General features: G+C 33.1%; 1 protein-coding gene across 1 annotated transcript; it reads left to right on the top strand.

The window, feature by feature from the left end:
- The first annotated feature begins 973 nt into the window (after positions 1-973).
- On the top strand, positions 974-3,015 carry LOC113708094 (uncharacterized). Its single transcript, XM_027230566.2, has 5 exons — positions 974-1,514; positions 1,601-1,677; positions 1,796-1,832; positions 1,963-2,071; positions 2,253-3,015. The coding sequence occupies exons 1-5, from the start codon at positions 1,238-1,240 to the stop codon at positions 2,812-2,814; spliced, it is 1,062 nt and encodes a 353-aa protein (XP_027086367.2). The 5' UTR covers positions 974-1,237; the 3' UTR covers positions 2,815-3,015.
- The last annotated feature ends 14,176 nt before the right edge of the window (positions 3,016-17,191 follow it).

Raw genomic sequence — 17,191 nt, 5'->3', positions numbered from 1 at the left:
CATACCAAATTAAAGTGGAGGAACCAAATTAGCTCAATAATAAAAATTTTAAAAAACAACATTGTCCCAAATTAAAGTTGGAGGACTAGGGTTCAAGACGTTCCGCTTATCAAATATATATATATATATATATACGCGAGGATTAAAAGTGGTTCAGCAAAAAAATTGAAGGACTATTTGGGTCCTTCTCTTTCTTTCTTCTTCATTTTTTTTTCGGTTGAAATCCTTACCAATGTGAAAGACCGGGGAATTTTGAAGAAAGCCACTTGAAGCACTTACCTAAGTTGTTTAACGCATATAAAATCTTCTCGTATATTAACCAAAAAAAAAAAAGAAAAAAGAAAAAAGAAAAGGGGGGAGAGAGAAATCTCTCCCGGCATTGGTAAACGTACAGAAATTGATAAAATCATTGAGCAATTATATAAATAGATTGATGGTCCCAAGACTTGTTTCCTCAAATGAAAGGGACAAAAAGAGCCAAAAGTCTACTTTGAACTTCCCTGGACTCATTAATGATCAGGGCAATGCAGCGAAATTTATTGGCCTTATACTGTGTCGTTGAAATTAGTGAAAGTTTTGTATCTGAATGGTTTGAACTGGTCCAAAGTTTTCTGCAATCTTCATACGTACATGGATTACATCCAAAATAAAAGAAACTTGTATACATTTGCATTCTGCATCCTTTTTATTTTTTTTTGGTGTAATTCTACATCCAAATTTGCCCCTCTAACTATCACTTATCTTTATTTATTTTTAACCCTCAAAATTCAAATCTAAGTGAGCGTTGGTTTTTTTTTTTTTTTTTTTTTTTAATAAGTGAGCATTTGTTTTATAAGCCATGAAATTAATTCTACAGAAACTGGACAACACATAGGAGATTTGATTGGTATATGTGAACTTATATTGGTTAATTGCAAATCATGTTTCATCATCACATAAGTAATTATATACACCAGAGAGAGAGAGAGAGGGCTTCCCTATTCTTTGTCAAGGTCTAGGGCTCCATTTCCCATTTGTTGACGTAGTCATGTAGGTACTGTAAGTGATCACATTTCTTGAAGCCCAGTTATGTGGAAAACCCCATGTTAAGTAAGTCTTTTTAGCTCTCATTTTCTATGAGAACTGTCCAGATTTGATCAGTCTTAATGCTTTCCTTTGTAAAAATGATCCACAAATCCAAAACCTGATATAGAAAAAGGCAAAAGCAAAAGGCCACAGGAAATATACCATAAGATAGATGGAGGGAAGTGGGGATGTTGAATGCTCCAAGACATGCCCTTCTTCTGGGGAAACTGAGGCTGATGAGGACGAGAACGAGCATGAAGGGAAGATTGATGATGATCATAAGCAGAAAGATGGAGGAACCTCAAGCAACAGCAGTACTGTTGAAGAGAATGAGATCAACAAGCCCCCTGTAAGGCCTTATGTCCGATCCAAGATGCCTAGACTCCGTTGGACACCTGATCTTCATCTTCGCTTCCTTCATGCAGTTGAGAGACTTGGTGGACAAGAAAGTAAGCTCTCATTCATGGACTTGTAAAGTAATTATAGCCTTGAAATCTGATAAACGATATTGAGTTAGTGTTTTGTTTTGGTGCAGGGGCAACACCAAAGTCAGTTCTTCAATTGATGAACACAAAAGGGCTAAACATTACTCATGTGAAGAGTCATTTGCAGGTAATTTTCAAGGGTCTCTTTGAGTCAGTGTATTTTTTACAGATCAAATGGCATTGACTGACTATATATTCTCCTTTTGGTATTTTTTATATACTGTTCTTTTGGTTGTGTCTGATAGATGTATAGGAGCAAGAAGATTGATGACCCCAGTCAAGGTATGATGTTTCTGGCTCTCCCTCACCGTCTTTTAGCTTTAGGCCGTTTTAAAGGTTTTTGTATCACTGGTAAAACAGTATTAGTTCAGAAGGCATCTTATAAATCCAAGAAATCCTTTTCTGGATACAGGGATAACAGATCATAGACAGGTTTTTGAAGGTGTGGATCCAAATATTTTCAACCTGAGCCAAATTCCCATGTTTCCAGGCTTTCATCATAACCACAAGTCCACCTTCAGGTATGCAAAATTTTCAGTGAACATATATGTATTAATAAAAAAAAGAAGAAGTCTTTCAAATACCATACAACATCTCGTAGTATGTGAAAATATACATTATATAGTCAGGCTCGGGGGTAGGGTAGTAGTTTTGGTTGTGGCATCTAATCTCACTTCTGAATGCGTATATATTAAACTTAAGATATGGAGAAGCAACTTGGGATCGTCTTGCGACTTTAATGCAAATCTCTACAATGAGACAGAACATGATTAACAAGATTAGGCCAGGATTTTATGATATATGGACCGGAAGGAACATTGGCTCAAGGAGCAGTGAAGTTTATTCCAGGATCCTGAACTCAAATCAGCTATCATCTTGGCACACTGATGAATTACAATCCACAATGCAATCATTTCATGACCAGCAAGAATACCAGCAAGATCGGTTAAAATCCTCAAAGCAGGTGCAATCGAAAACTGTCTACTTCAGTTCAGGCAGAAGTAAAATTCTGGGCGTGGAGGAAGGTATGATTCTCGAAAAGCAAGCAGGAGTGAAGAGGAAGGCATCGAACTGCAATGTCCACTTGAATCTATCCCTTGGCTTAGGGCCAGTTAGGGATGGCTACCATGAAGGTTTGGAGGATGATGATGGCCATTTATCATTGTCGCTGTGCTCACCATCTTCCTACAAGATTAGAAGGTTGATAGATGATAGTAGTACTGAGAATGCATGCGGGGCAAGTACTCTGGATCTGACTCTATGAATGACACATTCTAAGTGAGATCTTGAAGTACTTGCTTCTCTCATTATATTGTACCATGTTATATAAGGTAATAGCACAACTACTTGTGTTTCTTTGTTCGTGGAGGATCAGAGGCCTCACAGGTTGAAATCTGTTTAGTTTAAACTGGTTGGTGTAACTTTTGTTACATTTAGTATAAACTCGTATAGTTTTGATAGAAAAGCCAACTTTGTTGTGTGAGTTAATAAATTCAAGTTTACACCCAAATTTTATGAATTTACACAAAAAAAATATAAGAATTACACTAACCAGTTTGAACTAGACAAAATTCAGTTTTTGAGGCTCTTGATCTATTGATGTTACACTTAAATCATATGAACTGGGAATAAACTTTAACTTTTCTACATTTATTGTCCCAAGAGAGATAAATAGAGAGCAACTTCTCTTGGAAGTGATAATTCGTAGCATTCCATTCTAAATCCACATTTTAAACAAGTCTTGATGTTAACTATTGGGATTAGCCCAATGGTCAGAGAAGGACTTTTAGAATCTTTCTCAGTACTGCTAGATTCAAGATTCAAGTCACATGCTTGATAGTTGGGAGATGGAAGGGTATCAGAGAGGGTGAGAGGATAAAAAAAAAAAAGAAGAAAAAGAACAAGTCTTGATGTTAATGAGTGATTTATAAAATGAAAGCATTTCATTCCCTCTTGAAATGTAAAAAGGTGGAAAAGAAGTTCCATTTTGGAGGAAAATTTTTTAGGTGATGTTTGAATTGCTATTTTAGGAAAAAATATTGGGAATACACTTGACACATATTTTGAATCATCTTTTTTACTTTCCGTACACCAAATCACTACAATATATTTTCTATAAAAATTTCAAAAAAGAAATAGCAATCCAAACGGGATTTTCGATTTCTAGCAGTGTACCAAAGCTGAACAGAGAGGAAAATTGACTATCGTATATGTAGGATTTGTTATTAATTTTGAAGATTGAAATGATCTAACTCTAGCGGTGCTGCGTGCTTTTCTAGTACTTGTGGGATGGCTTGACACGCATTAGGCAAGAAAGACAATATACTTAGCTCAATTGAGTTGGATGCTAGTGTAGTTTAAGCTATTAATTTATTAGTATTATTATTATCTTTTGGTCATGATTGGTTTTTTCTATTATAAGGTGAGCATCCATGATATAGAAATTTCACTCCACTTGAATAAGACTGGTTTACGTCTACTTTTGACATCTAATATCTTTTGTTACTAGGTTCTGTCTAACCAGTGGATTAGTTTAGTGTGGCTGTGGGTGTCATTATTTTGTGAGAATGTACCCAAAACTGTTTATGAATACGAGTGTATCTAACAAGAATATGTTAATCATTGGTTAGAGAAATCATCGTTAAAAAAGTTGGTTCAGTACATTTCTTTCCTACAGCAAGGACAACAATACTGACTTGTTCTTACGCTAATCCTAAAACACAACCAACTAGGTATTAGGAGGAAAGAAATTTTGGAGTGTCGAACGAAGAGTATTTTAATTTTTTATTGTTGGTCAGTAGAAAGATTCCAAATCTTACAAGGGAGAAGCGGGAAAGGGAAGGATTTGAGAGTCGATCGAGAGACTAATATCTCTATCGACTAAGTTGGGTCTTGGGAATACCTAGATTAATGTTAAACGCTTTTCCAAAACACAATCAGGTCGAGTGGCAGTCAGCCAGCTCGAAAATGACTTGATATGATTAAGGCTAGAAGCATTGATTTTAAGTTCGCCCACATTAGACTAATTTAGACTCAAATTGGCACCTTAACAGGTTTTTTTTTTTTTTAAAAAAAAAAAAAGACCCAAGCCCAGATTGTAATGGTTATAGATATCTAATTAATGGGTATCCAATAATCTTTTTTATGGTGTGTAATTACAAATTAGAAATGTAAAAGTTATATGAAAATAGCCTTAAAAATAGTGGAATAGAAAGAAAGCAAAGAGTCCTAAAGGGTTGCTTTTCTAGGGGGACGATGTGAAGCAAGCTCATTCCCATTCCGACCAGGAGCTGCTCAAAAATAATAGTAATAGATGAATTCAAAGATGCTAACAGAGTGATCTATGCACTTGTACCCGTCTGTCCAGAGGCGGTTTAGTACACTTTAGGGTTCCAATAACTTAGTTCGATCTGTCTCTTTCCCCCTAATACAGAAATAGTTGTAAACAATTGTCATTTGACCCAAAAAAAATCATCACTATGCTAATTAAGAATAATAATTGAATGTCATTTATACCAAAAAAAAAATGTTAGAAGTTTCAAAGTTCTTTAGATTGGAATACTCTTTAAACAATAAACTGACATAGGACGCTGATACACTAGAGTTTTTGAATTAATTCTTGATGGGTGGTTTACGTGCTTGTGAAATTGTGTATACACATAGATTATGGGTTATGGCAGAGTTTATTCGAGATTATGATCTTGACACAGATCTAACTTAAGACTTATGCAGAGTCTGGTTTGGGTAGGATTTGAATCTATAGTCCATACTAATACAAAGGATGTAAATTGAATTTCAATAAGACTTGACCCATTAACATTCTTATTAGGATCAGAAGAAAAAATTGCCAAAAGTGCTTCCCCACCCACCTCTTTCTTCGTAGAAAATAAAATAAATGAGTCTTGTTTATGCTATTTTCTGATATAGTAAAAGACCTTGGTAAGTAAAACTGAAAAGTACAAAATATCAAATCTAAAATTGAAATATTTGTTTGCTAGAATTATAAAGTCATATTCGCTCAATAATAAGTTGAATTTGAGTACTGAATAACAATAATCTATTTCATGTGTATCTCATGAAGTTATATGTCAATAACATGTTCTATTATTATATTAAATTAATTTTTAAATATTAGTTTTTAATTCTAATAAATTTGTATAATAATAAATGCGCCTTTGGAGAGAAAGTATGTGTTTATATGTTGTAGAGATTAAGACGTGTACATCAAGAGAATAGTCATTTGCTGATGTTTAGGAATGCCAATTAACTCATACTTTACTGGCATTTTTATGTAATGTAATTAGTGGCACTTCGACGGAGTGTAGGGGACACTGATGCCTTTTAGAACTTAAAAAATGCTATTAAGAGAAACTAAAGTAACACTATAAGTAATTATCCGTACTTTTCTTAGACAATTAGTGAGAATTTTTTTGTTTGAGTAATAAGAATAACAATGGTCAATGATTCCCACGACTATAAGTTCAAGTAAATAACTACAAGACTGCATTTTGTCAAGTAAAATAATAAAAGGCTTTACTAAAATATAATCAAAGTTTTCTTTGAAAATCTTGTGTTTTAATTGTTTATTAAAGGAAAATGTGTTTTAAAGATAATTTGCATGTTTCTGAGTAATTAGTGTGCAAAAATATGGTTTCAAAATATAAACATTTCAGAAAAATAATATTTACAAGGTGGTGAAATTTGATTTTTCCCAGTCAAAATATTTCTATGCTTATCTAAAAATATTTTTTATTTAACATGCAAATGATTTTCTTAGGTAGAAAAGAATTATTTTTGTATCAATATTTTAGCTAGTGTTTTAAAACAATTAGGAAATGATGTTTCCAGATGAAGGGAAAAATGGAAGTCCATGTTGGTTTTGGATTTTAGACGACTGATTCTTAAAAAAAAAAAAAAAAGGAATTTCAATTGGTGAGGAAAAGGAAATTTAGTCAAGGTAGCTTGATTAGGAAAAAGGGAAAAAGAACAAGGGGACTTAGGTCGGCTAGTAAGTGGAATAAGGGTGATAAGTGAATATTTAACATACATTTTGTACAAGTTTGGCATGAACTTTTGGTATGTTTTCAGAAGATCAAAGCCATATTTGAACTTTTTTAGTGATAATTGCTTAAATATTGTTTAAGTGTTCAAAATTTGACAAATGAGTGGATTAACTGTTAATTTTGTGAAAATGTGAAGGATATTGATATATGGAATTCATGAACGAGATGACGAAAAAAATGTAATGATCATCTGGAGGATAAAGTATAAGGATACTAGGAGCAAAAATGAAGAAAAAGGAAGAGAAGTAAAAAAACTGGAAATTAACCAGCACGGATCCGAGCTCGAATCCGTGTGAATAGATGGAGATCCGAGCCCTCATCTGTATTTCTGGAGCAGTGCATCTGAGGTCAAACGATCCGACCTCGGATCTATAAGAGAAAGGCCTCGGATCAGCCTTGATCCGAGCTCGGATCGTTCTCCACCCCTCAGATTCGAGGCCCGGATCTGCCTCTCTCTTCTGCAAGTGGCACAACCATTTTTTCTCACATTTTACACAACTTTCCAGCTATTTTGGGAGAGAGAATTCGGTAGCACATGCTTCTGCAACAAAAGGGAAGACAAAATGAGTTATTGACAAGTCAAAACAACATATCTTTTGACTTCTTTTACAAAATCTGAGTAATTAAAATCATGAAGAAGAAAAAAAGTGCCTTTCTACCACTTTTTATGCAGAAACTCAAGGGAGAAGCCAGGGCAGAGCATATGTAGCTAGTTTTTCTCCTTGCAAGGGTTGCTCTCTAGTTAGGAGTTCTTGGAGAAGCATTTGGATTTTTCACTTGTAATCATTTTGTACAAGAACATAGCAGAAATTTGAGGGTTTCACCATCAATTGGCTAAGCTTTCTTTTATCTTTCTTGTACTTGTACTTTATGATGTTTTGCATGAATAAACTTGTGAGTTTGATTGGTATATCATTCATGAGTAGCTAAACTTCTTTATCTAGGGAGTAGATGAAACTTATGGCTAAATGATATGAATTGAATATGATTTACACTTGTTGTATCTTGTATTGACTTGTCTATTTGTGTTGTTGTAATTGTTTGTTATTGTTTGATCACCAATAGCATATTTATAGTTGTTATTATTCAATGAGAATTGGTAGTAACAATGAAAAAATATGAGTAGAGCTTGAGTTGTATGTTCATGAAAATAGAGATACACTTAAGTGGATTATCTAGCATTTCATGAAGGAAAACAGAGTAGAACTAGTATTTCACCATGAAAATAGGGAAAACTGGACTGCTTTAGGCCATTTTATCATGAAAATGAGACTTGGTAAAATTGGAAATGAATCCCTGGTTAAACAAGAATAATAACAAGAGGTAAATCTGTTCATTTGTGTTGTTTATGCCATAAGTGGAATCTACATCCCTAGATTCATCTTTGAGTAAAATTTCTCCAATTGCATTTAGCATTTGTTAAATTAAATTTGTAGATCAGATTTGTAGACAATAGCAATATATTTTCTCTGCTCAAATTTATTCATAAGTCTAAATAAAAGAGAAAACAAGGACCTAGTAATTGGTTAATTTGTTCCTTGTGGGATCGACCCGATACATACCCTACATTATAATTTTGGCCTGTATACTTGCAGTTTAACGGGTATAAAATCGGATTTAAACTTGTATTGATATAAAAATCCCGTCAAAGGGAAGGAAAAGGAAATTACTTTTGAAGAAGGATTTGGAAATTGTGTCCAGCTATTGTTATCTATGAATACCACTAGCCCTAAGGCTTGAAACTTGAGAGCATGTGTTCACTTTGAAATCAGAAAATTCTAATAAGGAAGAGTACACTCTCGGACAAGGCTGGTGAGAAGAGATAGACGGAATGTGACCTAGAAAATGAAAAGAGTTAACCTTAGCTGAGGTATTTTCTAGCCTTCTTAGAAATTCAAGAATTTCAAAATTGTTAGATCTCAAACGATAAGACCTGGTACAAGAATCTTTTTTGAATCATTTAAAGATCAAGAACACTTGAAACAAGTGAAGTTATGTATGAAAGAAAATCAAGAAATCGGAATTAGGGTTTCTAGTTCTTTAGGCATATTTCTGAAATTTGTTTCAAATACTAGGCATCTTTTTATTGAGTGAAAATTTTCAGGTTGTTAGGGCTATGTGTCTAATGTTTGTCTATAAAATTTCATGTATAAAATTAAATGTTTAACCCTAGTTTTGGGATTTTGTTTTTGTCCCAAGTCCAATTTGATAGAATAGGATATTAAATGAATTTTTGTCAAGAAAAGAATTTGGATAAATTTTTTGTCCAAGAGACTTCCACGAGAATGTTTAAAAGTTATTTTTGAGTCAAATTATGAACATGCTATGATTTTACAAATGTTACAAATCTAGTTCTTGAATTAAAAAAATTAGTTTCCTAATCTATCAAAACCTTGTTGATTTAGGTAGTCAAAATTTTTGTTGTAAAGTCATGATTTTTGAAGTAATTTTTTAGAATCAAAACCATGATTTGAAGGTATCATGATTGTACTATAAATCTGGAGGCTTTGTGAATTTCTTAATGAGTTTAACATTTGTTTCTTTAAAAATATTAAATTTTTTGTAAATCTGGAAATTCATCTATGAAGGCTGATTTGGGATGTTTGAAGAATCATAATTCTTGATAGGGATCCTTGTTTTTTTGTGGTGAAACTTAGCATGTTTGAAGCCAGAAATAAAGTAGTCTATGCAGTACAAAATTCACAAGTTGTTAATCATTGTGTGAGTAACTACAGTTTTACAAATTTGGATAAAAGATCAACCTGTGACAATTACTGTTTGAGGATCAAGTCAGATTTTGAAAATAAATTTGAGTCTAGTTTCTAATAGTGTCTTTTCTTTTCTAATTTGATTACTGGATTGTGAGATATAGTTGTTTTTCTAAAGTGAGCTCAGTCTGGAAATCTGTTTTGAACTTGCAGTGTTATAAGAAACCAATGACAAAGTCAATAGGACTCAAGTGAACCTATAATGATTTAATAAAGTTTAGAATAATGTCTTATGTATTAATTAGATAATTTAGCCTCAGGTTGAAAGTTGAAAAAAAAAGGATCGAGGAAAAGATATTGTTGTGAAGTTGAAGTGAGTGATCTCACTGCCTTTGTGTTGAAAAGCAACGTTTCATGAAGTTTAAATGCTATTTTTCTATGTGAAAATCGGATCATATGTGGCTTTATTTCAATGGTATTTGAAGAGTAAAAATTTGAACTATGTAGGTATAATGTTTATGAAATAAGCATTGGTAAACGATATGATCAAATCTCATTTTAATCATAACTATACTCGGTAAGGCTTGGTCCAACCTTATGAATATAAATATGAATTCAAATTCGAACTATGTGATGGTTCTCAATTTAAGTGCAAGTTAAATTCATAATATACCCGTTTGATTGTGAATATACAAATCAAATAGTAGTTTAGAGCATGTATCGGGTTAATCCCATCAGGAATTCTATTACAAGTACTAAGTCTTTTACTTGCTCTATTATTTAGACTATCTATCAAATAAAGATAATAGAAATAATAATACTTGCTAGTTAACTAGTTTAACTAAATAACCTGCAAGATAACAATGGCAAATGTCACTAAATACTTGAGTCTAGGGAAATAGAATCAACTTATGATACAAAAGATGCAAGTGAATAGATTTATCTCTTATTACTACTTTTGTTTAATTAGAGATTCATTTTCAAATTTACCAAAACTCACTCTCATGATGTAGTGGTGTAGAATAGTCTAGTTTTTCCTATTCTCATAATGAATAACTAGATCTACTCTTTTGTTCATCATGAAATACAAAACTAATCCCCTTAAGTGTACTTCTATTCTCATGAGTTTACTTATTAAACTTCATTTATGTTGTTCCTATTATAAAACTAATAAAATGAAGATACTACAATAGGAATTGAAGAAGTATTAGAGAAAGGGAGAATGGTATCCTTATATTTCAACAAGATACAAAAGTACTCCCAAAGGGTCTCAATGTACCTCTATATATAGGCACTACAAGATTAAAAGTATATAAATCTTATTAAACATCCACTACTACAATAATATGAAGAAACCTATGAAACGGTTTCTCCACTACATGAATGGATTTATGAATTGTAACTTCTATACATAAGTAGCCATAAAATCATGAATTAATCCCCTTGGGAATACAAAGGGACATCCACATTTTTGTTATTTCATAACACTCCCCCTTGGATGTCCATTACACAAAAAATATGCCTCGTTAAAACCTTACTAGGAAAAAATCCAGTGGGACCAAAAACCCTAGTGAAGGAAAAAGAGTACACTATTCTTGTGTAATAATTTCTCCCCCTGATGCAAACATCATTTGAGATTTTTTAATCGTTGCATTCCAATACTTTTCACCAATTTCTCAAATGTCGCAGTTGGTAATGCCTTGGTAAATAAATCGGCCAGATTATTATCTGATCGGATTTATTGCACATCAATTTCACCATTCTTTTGCAAATCATGAGTAAAAAAGAATTTTGGTGAAATATGTTTCGTCCTATCTCCTTTAATATATCCTCCTTTCAATTGAACTATACAAGCTGCATTATCTTCATATAATATAGTTGGAAGATTTTCTTTTCCGGAGGATAACCCACAATTCTTTCGGATATAGTGGGTCATTGATCTTAACCAAACACATTCTCGACTGGCTTCATGAATTGCTATTATTTCAGCATGATTCGATGAAATGGCGGCTAGTGATTGCTTTGTAGATCGCCAAGAAATGGCTATGCCTCCATATGTAAATAAATAACCAGTCTGAGACATTGTTTTATGCGGGTCGGATAAATACCCAACATTAGCATAACCAACCAATTCAGGTTTGGATTTATTTGAATAAAATAAACTAAGATCTATTGTTCCTCGGAGATAGCGAAAAATATGTTTAATACCATTCCAATATCGTCTTGTGGGCGAGGAACTAAATCTTGCTAATAAATTTACTGCAAATGATATATCAGATCTTGTACAATTAGCAAGATACATTAGTGCACAAATTGCACTGAGATATGGTACTTCAGGACCAAATATCTCTTCATTTTCCTCTCGTGGTTTAAAAGGATCTTTATTAGGATCTAATGATCTGACAACCATTGGGGTACTCAATGTATGTGTTTTGTCCATATAAAATCGCTTTAATACCTTCCGGGTATAAGCAGTTTGGTGGACAAAAATTTCACCTTTCAAATGCTCAATTTGTAAACCAAGGTAGAATTTTGTCTTTCCAAAATCTTTGATCTCAAATTCTTTCTTCAAATATTCAACATTATTTTGAATCTCTTCAGGAGTTCCAATTAAATTTAGATCATCAACATATACCGCAATTATCACAAAATTTGATCCATTTTTCTTGATAAAAACACATGGACATATTGGATCATTGGTATAACCTTCTTTTATCAGACATTCATTGAGACGGTTATACCACATACGTCCAGATTGTTTGAACCCATACAGAGACCTTTGTAATTTAATAGAATAAATATTTTTAGGATTTGATTTGCATGCTTCAGGCATGTTGAATCCTTCAGGAATTCTTATATAAATATCATTTTCAAGATTCTCATATAAATATGCAGTAACGACGTCCATTAGACGCATATCTAATTTTTCATGTACTGCAAAACTCACAAGATATCTAAATGTGATAGCATCCACTACAGGTGAATACGTTTCATCATAATCAAATCTAGGCCTTTGTGAAAATCCTTGGGCTACAAGTCTTGCTTTATATCTCACAATTTCATTTTTCTCATTTCTTTTTCTCACAAATACCTATTTATATCCTACTGGCTTTACACCTTCAGGTGTTTGGACTACAGGTCCAAAAACTTTTCTTTTAGCCAGTGAGTCAAATTCAGATTGGATCGCATCTTTCCATTTTGGTCAATCATTTCTACCTCGACATTCATCAACCGATCTAGGCTCATGATTCTCGTCCTCTACCATAATATCAAGTGCTATATTATATGCAAAAATATTATCAATAATTATTTCTTTTCGGTTCCAACTTTTTCTTGAAGTGACAAAATTTATTGAATTTTCTATAATTTCATTCTCTTCAAGAATTGGCTCTTTAGGAGCGACCTCTTCAGGAGGTTGAATTTTGTCACTAATTGTTGATTCATCTACTCCTCTTTTCTTTCGAGGATTTTTATCTTTGGAACCAAGAGATCTCCCACGCTTCAGGCGTGCTTTAGACTCATTAGCACTTGTGATTTGTCTTTCAGGGACATCAATTTTAATCGGAGCATTTTCAGCAGGAATATGTGATTTAGTAACTCTTTTGGAGTCATTAAATGCATTCGGTAATTGATTTGCAATTTTTGGCAAATGTATAATTTTTTGAACTTCTAATTCACATTCTTTAGTACGAGAATCAAGGAAATTCAATGATATTTTTCAAGTGATTTCCTTTTTCGGTTGATTTTTATCTCCCCCTAATGTCGGAAAATGTGATTCGTCAAAATGACAATATGCAAATCTCGCAGTAAATAAATCACCTGTTAATAGTTCCATATACTTAATGATTGAAGGTGATTCATATCCGACATATATCCCCAATCTTCTTTGTGGGCCCAATTTACGACGTTGGGCCGGTGCAATTGGAACATACACCGCACAACCAAATATTCGTAAATGAGAAATATTTGGTTCATAACCAAAAGTTAATTGTATGGGAGAATAAGTGTGATAATTTGTCGGTCTAATTCTCACAAGTGTTGCTGCATGTAAAATAGCATGTCCCCAAGCAGATGAAGGAAGCTTAGACCTCATCAACAATGGTCTAACAATTAATTGTAGCCGTTTAATAAGTGATTCGGCTAGACCATTTTGTGTGTGAATATAGGCTACAGGATGTTCAACAGTTATTCCAATGGACATACAATAATCGTCAAAAGCATATGACGAATATTCACCAGCATTATCTAGACGAATTTTCTTTATTGGAAAATCTGGAAATTGTGCTCGCAATTTAATTATTTAAGCAAGCAATCTCGCAAATGCCAAGTTGCGAGTAGATAATAAACATACATGTGACCATCTAGTTGATGCATCAATTAGCACCATAAACTATCAAAATGGTCCACATGGTGGATCTACAGGCCCACATATATCACCATGAATTCGTTCTAGAAATGCAGGGGATTCAGCCCCAACTTTAACTTGTGATGGTCTAATAATTAATTTCCCTTGAGAACAAGCAACACAAGAGAATTCATTGGCTTTTAATACTTTTTTATTTTTCAATGAGTGGTCATGTGAATTCTCAATTATTCGTCTCATCATTATAGATCCAGGATGTCCGAGACGATCATGCCAAATCATAAAATCATCGGGATGAGTAGACTTCTGGTCTACTAGGTGATGAATTTCAATTGCACTAATTTGTGCATAATATAACCCAGAAGAAAAAGAAGGTAATTTTTCTATTTCGCATTTTTTCCCATAAATGATACTTGTGATTAATAAAAATTCACCATTTGTTTCAGTCATTGTCTCGATATAATTTCCATTTTCGCGGATATCTTTAAAACTCAATAAGTTTCTTCGAGATTTGTGATAGAATAGTGCATTATTTACAATAATTTTAGTCCCTTCAGGGAGAAATATAGTGGCTCTTCCAGAGCCTTCAATCAATTTTGCACTACCACTGATGGTATTAACATTTGTCTCTCCCATTTTCAAACAAGAAAATTATTTTTTATTTTTCAATATGGTGTGCATAGTAGCACTATTAATGAGACAAATATCATCATCACCATTATTTAATCCCAAATATTTGACATCCATTTCTTCTTCAGGAAGAAAATTTCAAACAAAAATAAATATTAATAAAGATGCGAAAATAAATATTCAATGGAAAGAAAATTACATGAAAGATATAAAGTATCATAAAAATATCTAAATAATCATGGGATATTTGTTGACATCTTCAGGATGTTCAAAAAAATCAGCAACATCGAGGTGTGTCATGTTAGCATCATCACCATCATCATAGTCATTCTTTTGATCAATGAAATTTGTCTCAACACCTTTGTTTTTCTTTTTCAATGATGCTTGATAGAGGTCAACAAGATGTTCGGCCGTACGACAGGTACGAGACCAATGACCTTCCATACCACACCGGTAGCATTTTTCTTCATAAACTTTCTTTTCTCCATTTTTCTGATCGTAGTTATTTTCCCTCTTTTGGGAAACATTTTGTTGCTTGCCATGGTTAAAATTTTCACGGGGCACAAATTTACTGCGATCACGTCCATGGCCATGACCACGTCCGCGGCCTCCTCCATGGCCACCTCTACGGCCACGTCCACGACCTCGACCAGAATTTTGAAATTGAGTCGCATTCGCTTCAGGGAATGGACTTGCACCAGTTGGTCGGGACTCATGATTTTTCAGCAACAATTCATTGTTTTGTTCAGCCAAGAGAAGACATGCAATAAGTTCAGAATATTTTTTAAACCCCTTCTCTCGATATTGCTGCTGCAGGAGCATGTTAGAGACATGAAAAGTAGAAAATATTTTCTCTAACATATCTTCATCAGTGATTTTTTTGCCACATAATGATAATTGAGAAGTGATTCTGAACATAGCTGAATTATATTCGTTGACAGATTTAAAATCTTGCAGCCATAAGTGAAGCCAATCATATCGGACTTTTGGAAGAACGACCAACTTTAAGTGGTCGAATCTTTCTTTCAAATCTCGCCAAAGGACAAGAGGATCTTTAACAGTAAGATATTCTGATTTTAATCCTTCATCTAAATGATGACGAAGAAAAATCATAGATTTGGCACGGTCTTGGTTTGAGAATTCATTTTTTTCCACAATAGTATTACCAAGACCTATTGCCTCAAGATGGATTTCAACATCCAATACCCATGATAAATAATTTTTTCCAAAAATATCAAGAGGTACAAACTCTTGTTTTGTAAGATTAGCCATAAGAAATTGAAATAAGATTTTGACTTAGAAATTTACCTCAAAAGTCACTTGAAGAAATATGGGCAGAATTTCGGCAAAATCTTGTGCTTCACTTTTGTTCAAAGTAGCGCCTCCGTTTTCACCTTTTTGCTCAAAAGTAAAGCTTTCGTACTGATAACGTGTTATAAAATTAATAAAATGAAGATACTACAATAGGAATTAAAGAAGGAGTAGAGAAAGGGAGAATGATATCCTTATATTTCAACAAGATACAAAAGTACTCCCAAAGGGTCTCAATGTACCTCTATATATAGGCACTACAAGATTAAATGTACATAAATCTTATTAAACATCCACTACTATAATAATATGAAGAAACCTATGAAACGGTTTCTCCACTACATGAATGGATTTATGAATTGTAACTTCTATACATAAGTAGCCATAAAATCATGAATTAATCCCCTTGAGAATACAAAGGGACATCCACATTTTTGTTATTTCATAGCAGTTCCATCATTATTACCAATTTTTATTAAATAATAACAACTAAAAACTTGTTATTGGTGATCAAGCAATAACAAGTAATAAGCATGAATAAATTGACAACTTAATAAAAGAGATAACAAGTGTACATCATATTCAACTTATATCAAGTAACCATAAGTTTCGTCCACTCTCTAGATCTAGAAAGTTAGCTACTCATGTGATATAAGACAATAAAGAAAATAACTTCATTGCATGCAAATATAATGAATCACAAGTAAAGAGAAAGATGGAGAAATCTTAGCCAAGGTAATGAACAAGATCCCAATATTCTATTTCTTCAACAAAATAAGTGATACAATGAATTCTCCAAATTTTTCTGACAAGTTTCCAGTTAGAGAGAAGAAGAAAAAACTACAACTAATTTCTACCAAGAACTAGCAAAAATTTCCAAGAACTCCCTCTCTCTTCAATGATTCTTACATATATAATGTTAAGAGAGTCAAAAAGTGAAAAATGATATGACATAAAGCTTTTCTTTTCTTCCCTAAAGAATCTTGAGCATGTGCAGTCGAAATTCTAAAATAAAATTGAGTTGAAAAGCAGTATGAAAATAGAACAAGTTGCAAAACAATAAGGCACAATACGCGATCCTACTATACGCGACCTAAGCCCACGTATTCGAGGTCGTGTATTGGCTTCTGGTACGTTTTCTTGCTTCTTTTCTGCACCAATTGATCAAAAACTTCCTATTCAAGTGTTTGCCCATGTAGTTCACCAATAATACTTGTATTTGATGCTTTTCTACTTTCCGAATTACTGTTGAATCAAGCGCTAATGAGTTCAAATTGAATCCATCTCGATCCAACGTTGATAATTCACCTCAATTCCTGCAATTTTAACCAACTTTGCACATTAAGTTGCTCAATTGAAACTCACAAAATTTAGAAACTTAGAGAGTAAGTTACATGTTAAAACATCCTAATTTGTACAAAAAATAGACACAAAATACTACTTAGAAACACTCATAATAAACACTTATTAAAATTTTCCACACTTAAATCATTGTTTGTCCTCAAACAGTAAGAAAAATGATTCAACAATGATTTAAGAAGTGAAACAAATCAAGTGAATTTGAAC

The sequence above is a fragment of the Coffea arabica genome, chromosome 9c (assembly GCF_036785885.1).
Source record: "Coffea arabica cultivar ET-39 chromosome 9c, Coffea Arabica ET-39 HiFi, whole genome shotgun sequence".
In the NCBI taxonomy this organism is placed as follows: Eukaryota; Viridiplantae; Streptophyta; class Magnoliopsida; order Gentianales; family Rubiaceae; genus Coffea; species Coffea arabica.
The sequence above is the reverse complement of the archived record's forward strand: the minus strand, read 5'-3'. Positions and strand labels throughout refer to the sequence as shown.